Source organism: Dermacentor andersoni, chromosome 2 (genome assembly GCF_023375885.2).
Source record: "Dermacentor andersoni chromosome 2, qqDerAnde1_hic_scaffold, whole genome shotgun sequence".
Lineage (NCBI taxonomy): Eukaryota > Metazoa > Arthropoda > Arachnida > Ixodida > Ixodidae > Dermacentor > Dermacentor andersoni.
The window spans coordinates 163,471,572-163,483,031 of NC_092815.1; the positions used below are offsets into that span (position 1 = coordinate 163,471,572).

General features: G+C 47.3%; 1 protein-coding gene across 2 annotated transcripts in view; it reads right to left on the minus strand.

The window, feature by feature from the left end:
• The window catches only part of LOC126540908 (uncharacterized), a 314,198-nt gene that overhangs the window by 50,961 nt on the left and 251,777 nt on the right, over positions 1-11,460 (minus strand). For both annotated transcript variants that reach the window (XM_055076072.2, XM_055076073.2), the window contains exon 4: positions 8,488-8,557. In XM_055076072.2, coding sequence (XP_054932047.1) covers positions 8,488-8,557 — 70 coding nt within the window. The remainder of the gene's footprint in view (positions 1-8,487; positions 8,558-11,460) is intronic.

Here is an 11,460-nt window from a genome sequence, read left to right on the forward strand (position 1 = left end):
ACGTCGGGACCCACCAACCTTCCAAGAATCATAGTGTGAAGATGCCGAATCTCGACTGGAGACCTATGACATTCCCGACTTTCAGCAACTGGGACTCGGACCACAAGCTGCGGCATGTATACTTCGCCTTAGATAACGCCACCAGAACGTTGTTTCAGAACGTGGCGTGGACCCTGACAAAATCGGAGCTGTTCCATAGCGGCTTCCTGCGGACCTTTACGCACATTGTGGGCAAGAAAAGGGCCGAAGTCAAGTACAAATACTCACTGACAACATCGTGATTTTTACGGAAGACATGACTCGCCTGTTCAAACACGCCGACACGATATGCTACAAGAAAAAAAAAAGATCTCTTCATGAGGAGTGGTGTCAAGCACGAGCTCTCCGCCGAATTCATGCACAACCCGCTCAAGGCAGTTGCTGAATTTGTTTCTGAAGCTACAACCACTAAGACACTCGATATGCGGACAACGAAATATAACCGCTGGAAGTACCGATGTTTAAGCGCTCGGCTGTAGCAGCATGCGAGATACCATCAGAGTGGTCCATTGCGAGGAACTGCAGTTCTTCCTGAGGTCGCAGCCTGAAGTGGCCCTCAGCATATAAAACTGACCACAAGTAAAGACGGGGACGACGGAAGGGAACCAGCCGTGTCATTTTATGCTGTAACGACACCAAAAAGAACTAGCCATATGGTCGTCATTACTGTTTATTCTCCCTTCTTCCTCGACTCCTCAAGACCTTTCACTCGCGTCATCTTTCTCTTCAACTTTACAAATATATGTAGTGAACACCAACTACGACAAACTAAACTTCTTTTCAAGTGGCTTCAGTCAGCGGTATCGTCCAAGAAAAGGTTCCGCGATCACTTGGGGTTACTGATGTGCAGCCGCCATCGCCACAGCCCATGCCGCAAGCAACGACAAACGCCGCGTCGCCCGCCGCCAAATACCCCACTGCGCGCCCACACCAGGGCCTCACGACGCCGCGATTCCATCGCCAGATGCCGCCAGTGCCGCTGTTAGCCCACCAGCCTGTCAGACAGCGAAATGTCCTGAGGAAGACAGACACTTGGCGCGCCCCCGACCACCGCTAGCTCTACTAAAATTGCGGGGAAGCCGGTCATTTGTGCCACCGATGCCCATACTGCGACTTGGGGAGCGCCCTCGTGACATCGCCGACTACATCGCTGCCATTCAGTGGACGCACTAGGTGGCTATTCAGCTGCCGGGCACCTGGATTCCCCAGGACACTATCGAGGATAATGGAAAGGTATTACTAGCCGCGCATCACTGCCCACATCGCCCGTTACGCCAAGACATGTCGAAACTGTCAACGACGCAAGGCACTAGCGATAAAGCCAGCAGGATTACTACAGCCAATCAAGCCTCCTGGCTGACCATTTCATCAGATTGGGATGGATATATACAGATACTTTCCAACGTCTACATCTGGAAATAAGTGAATCATCGTGGCGACGGACTCCCTCACCCGCACCGCTGAAATGAAAGCACTGCCGAAAGGCGGCGCAGCCGAAGTAGCGAAATTATTCGTTGAGAAACACCCTGCTGCGACATGGTGCCCCAGAAATCCCCATAACCGAAAAAGGAATGGATTTTACAGCAGAGCTCACCCAAGCCATTCTGCAATGCACCCAGACAAGTCACAGGCGGGCACAACGGCCTACCACCCGCAGACGAATGGTCTTACGGAGCGCCTGAACAAGACCCTCGCCGACATGCTAGCAATGTACGTCTGCGTCGAGCACGAGATTTGGAGCGCGGTCGTTCGCTTATACGTAAAACGGCAGTGCAAGACACAACTGAAATGATGCCGTTAAAACTGGTTTACGGAAGGAACCCCAAGACGACTCTCGATGCCATGATGCCGCACGTCACCGACGAAAAGAATCAAGACGTCGCCGCTTTTCTCCAGCATACTGAAGGTGCATGACAACTCGCATGCCTGCTCATCATCAATCAGCAGAGCACCGAAAACCGGCAATACAATCTTTGACGAAGATACGGACAATACGAGTCTGCCGGCTATATTTTGGTTTGGACCCCCATACGGCGACGAGGACTTGGTGAGAAGCTTTTACGCCGCCATCTTGCACCCTACAAGATGTTCCAGCGCATTGGCGCGCTCGACTATGCAGTCGTGCTAGGCGGCATTTCACTACACTGCGGTGCCACTCACGACCTGAAATAGTCCATGTTGTGCGTATTAAGCTTTCTACCAGCGCTAACGAACCTTGAGACTTTGCACAGCTGAACTTCGGACTTCTTCTTTTTGAACTGTGTTACCTTGGACTTTGTATCTTTGTTGTTTTGTTACTTTTGTTTATTAAGTGTCCTTTTGTTTTTCGCTCTCCTGCTATGCTTGTACCATCGGGACTTACCTTTATTTTGGGGGGGGGGAGGGGGTGAGCGCTATTCACCGTCTAATAGATGTTATCGCTCAGCGCGGCACGCGCCCGCATGTACGGGGAGTTTCTCCAATGTTATCGATGGTTCTGTTGTCTCCGAAGCTTGTGTAAATTTGTTGCACGAGCGACGCGAATTGTGTAGAACTTTCGGGAAGGCATGCGGGCCACATCAATTACTCTTGAAACTTCGATGACTCGTATATAAAAACCGACGATCTTGACCGGTAGATGAGATTTTTCACGATCGCCGAATGCGGTCGTCGCTATCGCCGATCCTCGAGTGTAGCCTGTTATTGAGGGCACAGCTTCGCCCAATAAAACGCTAGTTTCGTCATTCCCAGTTCTGCTGCTTTCTTCACCGTCACGTTGCTACTACTACGTTGCTATATGGTTAGCAGCATGGCGAGCGATCAAGCGTTGAACTTTCATATGTTGGGATGTTGAAGGATTAGATCACGCAAGGAAGCTAATAAAATGAAAACGCTAAACCGTGGCCAGAATTCGCCTTACAATGATATCAAGAAGCCGTGTGGACGTCAGCAGATGGCCATCAAATGGTTGACGCTATTGCAGTAAAGAGATGCAAAAACAAAGCACTAAAAGCGTCACAATGCATTAAAGCACTCTAAATTTTGACAATTACACAAAACCTAAAAGGATGCCAAAGCGCTGCTTAAACATACCTTCACGCTTCTAGGCTGAGTTGAGTAAGGATTCCTAGAAACTGAATTTCGATTACAGGCTTATGGAGTTCTCAAACGCGATAAGCTTTCGCACGGCATATTCGCACGGCATGGTTAAGCTTTTCCTAGACGCTAGAGTTAGGCTTTGTCCGCGCAACCTTGAGCGATCGGAAAGCGCGTTTCCCCCTCTTGGCCGGCGGAGAAGGGAAGCTTCGTTCCGGCCGCGAAGCTCTCCACATCTCTGTAATCGTGCCTTGGGGATGTCTCGTGCCGAAGATGCCCTCTCGGTGAGCGCATATTTCACCCCTCATCTTTTAAGAGGTTCAATACATACAAGCATTTGCCTAGCAAACCAATTTTTTTTTTTTCAAGGGAATTTTCCACGTCTCAGTAATTTCTCTCGTCGTATTCGAGTGCTGATTGCCGTGTTATAGTTTGTTAACGAAGCTTTCCCTCAAGTCTAAATATTTTAAGGCAGTTTTCCTAGCCTCTAAAGCCGCTCGAGTTGGCTCTTCTCCTTGAGCGGCCATTTTTCCTAGAAAGTATGCCTTCCAACTACTCGGAATCAGCATAAACCGACTATCGCGGACAACATGAGTCTCTTTCCACGTAAGTGTGAGGCTCGGAGCAGGAGCTGTGGCGCTTGAAAGTAGCCTGGGACCTGACGAACCAAGCGACTGAGCTATCTTTCTGGGCAACATCGAAGGGTCAGGAGTTCAAATCACCTGTTATGTTCCTTTTTTTTTCTGCCCCTTTTTCTTTCTTTTTTTTTTTCTTTTAATGTCTTTTCCTTTATTTTATCACTGTACGGGAACCCTCCTAAAAAAAAAATATATATATATATTTATATAGATCTTCAAATATTTATGGCCTCACACTCACATGTGCAGGTCATAAATACCAGGTTCTCTAGCCGAGTGCCATCCATGCGGTATAACCGAGCTCAGATTGGTCCACCTTGACTGACCAAGTAGGGCACCACTGTAGGTTAAATGAGGCGTACAACTCCTGCGGGACCCGCCGTGGTTGCTCAGTGGTTATGGTGTTAGACTGCTGAGCACGAGGTCGCGGGATCCGACCCCGACCACGGCGGCCGCATTTCGATGGGGGCGAAATGCGAAAACACCCGTGTACTTAGAATTAGGTGCACGTTAAAGAACCCCAGGTGGTCGAAATTTTCGGAGTCCTCCACTACGGCGTGCATAATCAGAAAGTGGTTTTGTCACGTAAAACCCCATAAATTAATTTTTAATTTAGCTCCTACGGGGACGGTAGAGTATCCGTCTCCAGTGCAAGAGGACCGTGATTCAAATCCCGGTGCCGCGCTTTTCTCCACCGGAAAATACAAAAAAAAAAAAAAAAAAACGTGTGTTGAGAAAACTGCACAAACAGGCCTGGAGTGCGGCCTGATCCCGGTGACCAGAACCGGTAACGCACTCTCTCACCAGAGCAGGATTGGCCACCCTGGTGCAGTACTTGGCCACAACCTCCTATATGAATACAACAATCAAACCCCGGCCCTCAGTCCCCAGCAGCCGCGAAGCAACTGACCACGGCGGCGGTCAGATCTGTGACGCTGCAGAGGGTGCTAAGAATACCTGGCTCCGGATAGGCCGCCATTGGAATCTGAACCTGGCAACGTTTAACGTTAGAACGCTATCTAGTGAGGCGAGTCTAGCAGTGTTATTGGAGGAATTAGAGGGTAGTAAATGGGATATAATAGGGCTCAGTGAGGTTAGGAGGACAAAAGAAGCATATACAGTGCTAAAAAGCGGGCATGTACTGTGCTACCGGGGCTTAGCGGAGAGACGAGAGCTAGGAGTCGGATTCCTGATTAATAAGGAAATAGCTGGTAACATACAGGAATTCTATAGCATTAACGAGAGGGTGGCATGTCTTGTTGTGAAACTTAATAAGAGGTACAAAATGAAGGTTGTTCAGGTCTACGCTCCTACATCTAGTCATGATGACCAGGAAGTCGAAAGCTTTTATGAAGACGTAGAATCGGCGATGGGTAAAGTCAAAACAAAATACACTATACTGATGGGCGACTTCAATGCCAGGGTAGGCAAGAAGCAGGCTGGAGACAAGTCAGTGGGGGAATATGGCATAGGCTCTAGGAATAGCAGAGGAGAATTATTAGTAGAGTTTGCAGAACAGAATAATATGCGTATAATGAATACCTTTTTCCGCAAGCGGGTTAGCCGAAAGTGGACGTGGAGGAGCCCGAATGGTGAGACTAGAAATGAAATCGACTTCATACTCTGCGCGAACCCTGGCATCATTCAAGATGTAGACGTGCTCGGCAAGGTACGCTGCAGTGACCACAGGATGGTAAGAACTCGAATTAGCCTAGACTTGAGGAGGGAACGAAAGAAACTGGTACACAAGAAGCCAATCAATGAGTTAGCGGTAAGAGGGAAACTAGAGGAATTCCGGATCAAACTACAGAACAGGTATTCGGCTTTAACTCAGGAAGAGGACCTTAGTGTTGAAGCAATGAACGACAATCTCATGGGCATCATTAAGGAGTGCGCAATAGAAGTCGGTGGTAACGCCGTTAGACAGGAAACCAGTAAGCTATCGCAGGAGACGAAAGATCTGATCAAGAAACGCCAATGTATGAAAGCCTCTAACCCTACGGCTAGAATAGAACTGGCAGAACTTTCGAAGTTAATCAACAAGCGTAAGACAGCTGACATAAGGAAGTATAATATGGATAGAATTGAACAGGCTCTCAGGAACGGAGGAAGCCTAAAAACAGTGAAGAAGAAACTAGGAATAGGCAAGAATCAGATGTGTGCGTTAAGAGACAAAGCCGGCAATATCGTTACTAATATGGACGAGATAGTTCAAGTGGCTGAGGAGTTCTATAGAGATTTATACAGTACCAGTGGCACCCACGACGATAGTGGAAGAGAGAATAGCCTAGAGGAATTCGAAATCCCACAGGTAACGCCAGAAGAAGTAAAGAAAGCCTTAGGAGCTATGCAAAAGGGGAAGGCAGCTGGGGAGGATCAGGTAACAGCAGATTTGTTGAAGGATGGTGGTCAGATTGTTCTAGAGAAACTGGCCACCCTGTATACGCAATGCCTCATAACCTCGAGCGTACCGGAATCTTGGAAGAACGCTAACATAATCCTAATCCATAAGAAAGGGGACGCCAAAGACTTGAAAAATTATAGACCGATCAGCTTACTGTCCGTTGCCTACAAAGTATTTACTAAGGTAATCGCAAATAGAATCAGGAACACCTTAGACTTCTGTCAGCCAAAGGACCAGGCAGGATTCCGTAAAGGCTACTCAACAATAGACCATATTCACACTATCAATCAAGTGATAGAAAAATGTGCAGAATATAACCAACCCTTATATAGAGCTTTCATTGATTACGAGAAAGCGTTTGATTCAGTCGAAACCTCAGCAGTCATGGAGGCATTACGGAATCAGGGTGTAGATGAGCCATATGTAAAAATACTGGAAGATATCTATAGCGGCTCCACAGCCACCGTAGTCCTCCACAAAGAAAGCAACAAAATCCCTATAAAGAAAGGCGTCAGACAGGGAGATACGATATCTCCAATGCTATTCACAGCATGTTTACAGGAGGTATTCAGAGGCCTGGAGTGGGAAGAATTGGGGATAAAAGTCGATGGAGAATACCTTAGCAACTTGCGATTCGCTGATGATATTGCCTTGCTTAGTAACTCAGGAGACCAATTGCAATGCATGCTCACTGACCTGGAGAGGCAAAGCAGAAGGGTGGGTCTGAAAATTAATCTGCAGAAAACTAAAGTACTGTTTAACAGTCTCGGAAGAGAACAGCAGTTTACGATAGGTAGCGAAACACTGGAAGTGGTAAGGGAATACATCTACTTAGGGCAGGTAGTGACCACGGATCCGGATCATGAGACTGAAATAACCAGAAGAATAAGAATGGGTTGGGGTGCGTTTGGCAGGCATTCTCAAATCATGAACAGTAGGTTGCCACTATCCCTCAAAAGAAAAGTGTACAACAGCTGTGTGTTACCAGTACTCACATATGGGGCAGAAACCTGGAGGCTTACGAAAAGGGTTCTGCTGAAATTGAGAACGACGCAACGAGCTATGGAAAGAAGAATGATGGGTGTAACGTTAAGGGATAAGAAAAGAGCAGATTGGGTGAGGCAACAAACGCGGGTAAACGACATCTTAGTTGAAATCAAGAAAAAGAAATGGGCATGGGCCGGACATGTAATGAGGAGGGAAGATAACCGATGGTCACTAAGAGCTACGGACTGGATTCCAAGAGAAGGGAAGCGTAGCAGGGGGCGGCAGAGAGTAAGGTGGGCAGATGACATTAAGACGTTTGCAGGGACAACATGGCCACAATTAGTACATGACCGGGGTAGTTGGAGAAGTATGGGAGAGGCCTTTGCCCTGCAGTGGGCGTAACTAGGCTGATGATGATGATGATGATTCTTTTTCGTGTCAATTACTTGATTACAGCAGCCCTGAAGTACAGCGAGTATACAACATACATCAGCAATGCTCTATCTATTTCACTGATGCATATTTGCGGGTATTCTTGTAGTTGCTGCTAGCCAAGTTAATGCAGATACCATTGTCGTTATGGTTATTTTGGTTGAAGGGCCTTTTCTAAATTTCTTAAGCATATGTACAATACAAGGACTAACACTACTGACTATCTGCTGTACCATTCCGTAGGGGAGACTGTCATCCTATTCTACTTGGAAATATCTGAAGCAAGGATTGTCTATAATAGGCGCTGAGGAGACGAACAACCGCTGAACAGAGAAGTCATTCCCACTTACCAAACAATATCACTACTGATTTGGCAAGCCGAGAATAAATTTTATCATGTTACTGCATTTCCGTTTTCCGTGGTTTAGGTGGGAAACTAGTAGGCCTCACGTAAAACTAGTAGTCTCATGCGTAAAAAAATAATTGGTTGCGGGTCCCAAGAAAATGCCAAGTTTCTGCTTAATTCGGAAGTGAATTTCACGTGTGCATGAATGCCACACCGCTTTAGGAGCGCATCCTGCATGCGGCAGCCTAATATTTGCGCAGTTCACAAAGCAGATGGACTTTACTGCGGCAAGTCGCAGTACCGCGCTGTACTGGTAAAGGACGTGCAGGATGCAGGTCAGCACAAAATAACGTCTTTGTCTTCTATTTATCGTCCTCGTACTCTCAAGTGGCCTGGTCGTCGTCTTTGTCGCCGTCAGGGTGTAGTTTGCACAAATAGTGATGCGGCAATATAACAAGATGGGTGCTCTGACATCACGCAAATTTAGCCATTTTCACCCAGTCATTCCAGGAAACCTCTCCCACCACTAGTACGTATACAATGATATATACACAAGGTCCACTTACTTCATCGCCAAAATTTTCTTGTCTGACCTCTGATCTCTGGGCAAAGGCGAACTTCAGCCTTTCTACGAACCTGCGACACAAGTTCAATAAAGAACATCTTAAGGACAAACGGCGCGGAACAACCATCACAAGAAAGGTTGGGGAAGAAGTACGACATACATTGACAAAAGCAGTGAGTCACATGCTGACAGTAAGTCGGTGTGTGTATGAGGGTGGTACCGGTAGATAAGCCGGGGCGATTTCAAGAAACGTTGACAGCTGGAAATGGGTATGTTGACTTCGCATTTACAGCAGTTTCTTGGCTGAAAAAATAGGCGCAACAACTTTCTGATTTGCTCTCGTAAATCCGCAATTGATATCTCTGGTGATAAGTAACCCCTTTTACAGCGATGGCATGTTTTCACACGCGGATTTCATACGAAGAATCACAGCGACAAGGAGAAAAAAAATTCGCCTGAGAAACTATAATTATGTTCGGAATAGAAAATGCTGATGCTGCTTGCAGATTAATACTCGAGGAGATTTGCTCCAGGGCAGTAAAGATGACCCTCCACTTGAGCCGAGTTTCAGAGTGTCGAGTTCTGTAACGTCTCTTGCTGGCGGGCTGTGTACGGCCTGGCCAGAGATGCAAACGCTCCGAACGCCCATCGGTCCGAGCTGCGCTGCTTTCACAGGACCAGTATTAAAACTTGGCTGATGTGGTCTGATTGTCTTTCTGAAAATCTTCGGCTGAATCCGAGAACACCCGTCTCCACACAGTGGGAAAACGTTCTGAAATATGGCGGGTAATATAGTAATGACGTAAAGCAGTCTCAGTTCCGCCGTAAGGCGAAGCATTGATACTAGAGAGTTAAGGTCCCCCATTTTTTGCTACGCCAAAGAGCTCTGCGCGCGCTGTCTTTGCACCACGCGAGAGCAATGAGTTTTAGAATAGGGATTTGCTCTCGCTTTTTGCACCATGCACTTACAACACTTCAATAAACGAAAGTGAAATTTCAAAAAAATTAGTCAATAGCACAGCAAAAGAATAATAATGGGTCAGTACAGATGCTGAGGGTCTATAATAAACGGTGTCATGTTAAGCTCTGAGTTCCATCTCAGATATCATTAGGGGAAGGAATCCAGGACACATGTTCGTACTTGGCGTCGTGTTTTGAGCCCTGCGAGTCATGTGCAAGAAGGTTTCGCGCCTCCGAATTCGCCATGCCAAAGACGACACGTCGTGACAGCAAACTCTGCGTTCAGCTTCTCTGCTTAAATATGAGCCGTAGTGCTGAGCTGGATATGTTGCTAGAATACCGAAAGTACACTTGCCTGCAGTACCAACGGGCCAACGGATTTTTGAGAATCGAGGCGCTAGAGAAAGGAGCTTTCCCGAAGGATGCTCAGGTTCGAAATGGAGCAAACGTTTTGGGGCCGCACTTGAATGAAATCATTCCCAATATTCATGCGCAGACACAAAACATAATTTAGCGTGTTTCTTTGCGACGTTAACTCACAAAAATAGGGTAACATGCCAAACTCGAGGCAAAAGTTTCTCTCTACGGGCACGGCGGCAGCCATCAAAGAGGCGGTTCTCGCCTTGTACAAAGTTCTACCCCAGTCCTCATTAACCTGCAGCCATCAGAAACAACAAAGCGTGTCGCTGGCATTCGTTTTGACTCATTTCATGTGAAAAGCAAGTATTAGGCGGCGAATCATTGTTATTTCTTTGATCAGTAGCTGAACTTCAAGGCCACCAAGCATAACACAAATGCGTCTTGCTGCCACGGTGAGGCCCGTCTCATTGCCCGCCCTATTGAAAAATTCTCAAATGACAGAAGAGAATTGCACTAACACACGAAGTAAAGTTTGTAGTTTATTCAGTAGTACAAACTGCACTAAACATTCCAATGCTAGTTGAATTATCGAGCGTGCTGTCACGGGCGCCCAAGAAAACATGAGCCGATATTACTCGGCAATGGCGGACACTCGCTGTCACAATGCTGGCTTGATTAAAAGCGCCGAGCACATAGTGAACGCGTGGTGCTCCCTCTCGCTCGATGAGAGGAATAGGGACCGTTGCCAAGACGTCGGAGATTCATGCCTTCTCGAATTTCTCAGCATAGCCGATAGGTCTCCATATTTGTGTAAGAACAAATCTAAAGGTGCTCACATTTCAGTGGATGACATTTTCATCGTGGGTGCACAGGCAAGGAATGCAGGAAATGCCGCGAAGCCTAGACCTCAGCTGGACGTCATATGGACACCACCGACGCCACCTGCCCTCACCGGCTTCCCAAGCCCAGAAATCGAGCAAGCATCGGCGTGCACTGTGTCACTTGGTTAGTGGCGCAACGTTGGTACAACGCCATGCCAGGAACAAGTCACCACAGTAATCGTAAAATGTACGGAATGCCTGAATCTTTCCAGAAATGATGTCATCCTCTCGGCAACGGGATCCGATCGGCAGTAGGGCTTAGCACCGAGGAAGGCAGCGACACATACTCTAAATGGCGGACGAAGCAAAACATTATTGCCATCGTCACCTGCCGCAAATTTGCGTCCAACAAGTTGCTATAACGCTGCAGCTAACCAGACTAATACCTACGTAGCCGCTGGTACTATCAACACACGCGGCTTCATAGACGGAATACCCGTCTCGCTCAACGTTAAAGAGCTGCGTAGTGTTGTGGGAGTAGAACAGGCGAAACTCATCACTATCCGCCGCATCGGCTTCTCCAAAACAATGATGTTGACAGTAGCAGGTATACGCTTAAACGGGCATGCCCTTATTATTCGCGCCGTTCTCCACCGTCATCATTGCTAATACAGAAGTTAGCTGTAGCAACGTACACCCAAACGACGTATGCGCTCGCAGCAGGACTCGCTTTGCTAACGCTATTAACCTATTAACTGACACTTATTCTAATTAGATCTAGACTAGGCTGGGGCACAGCCGGACCTATAGTCGTGGATCCCGAATGTCAACGA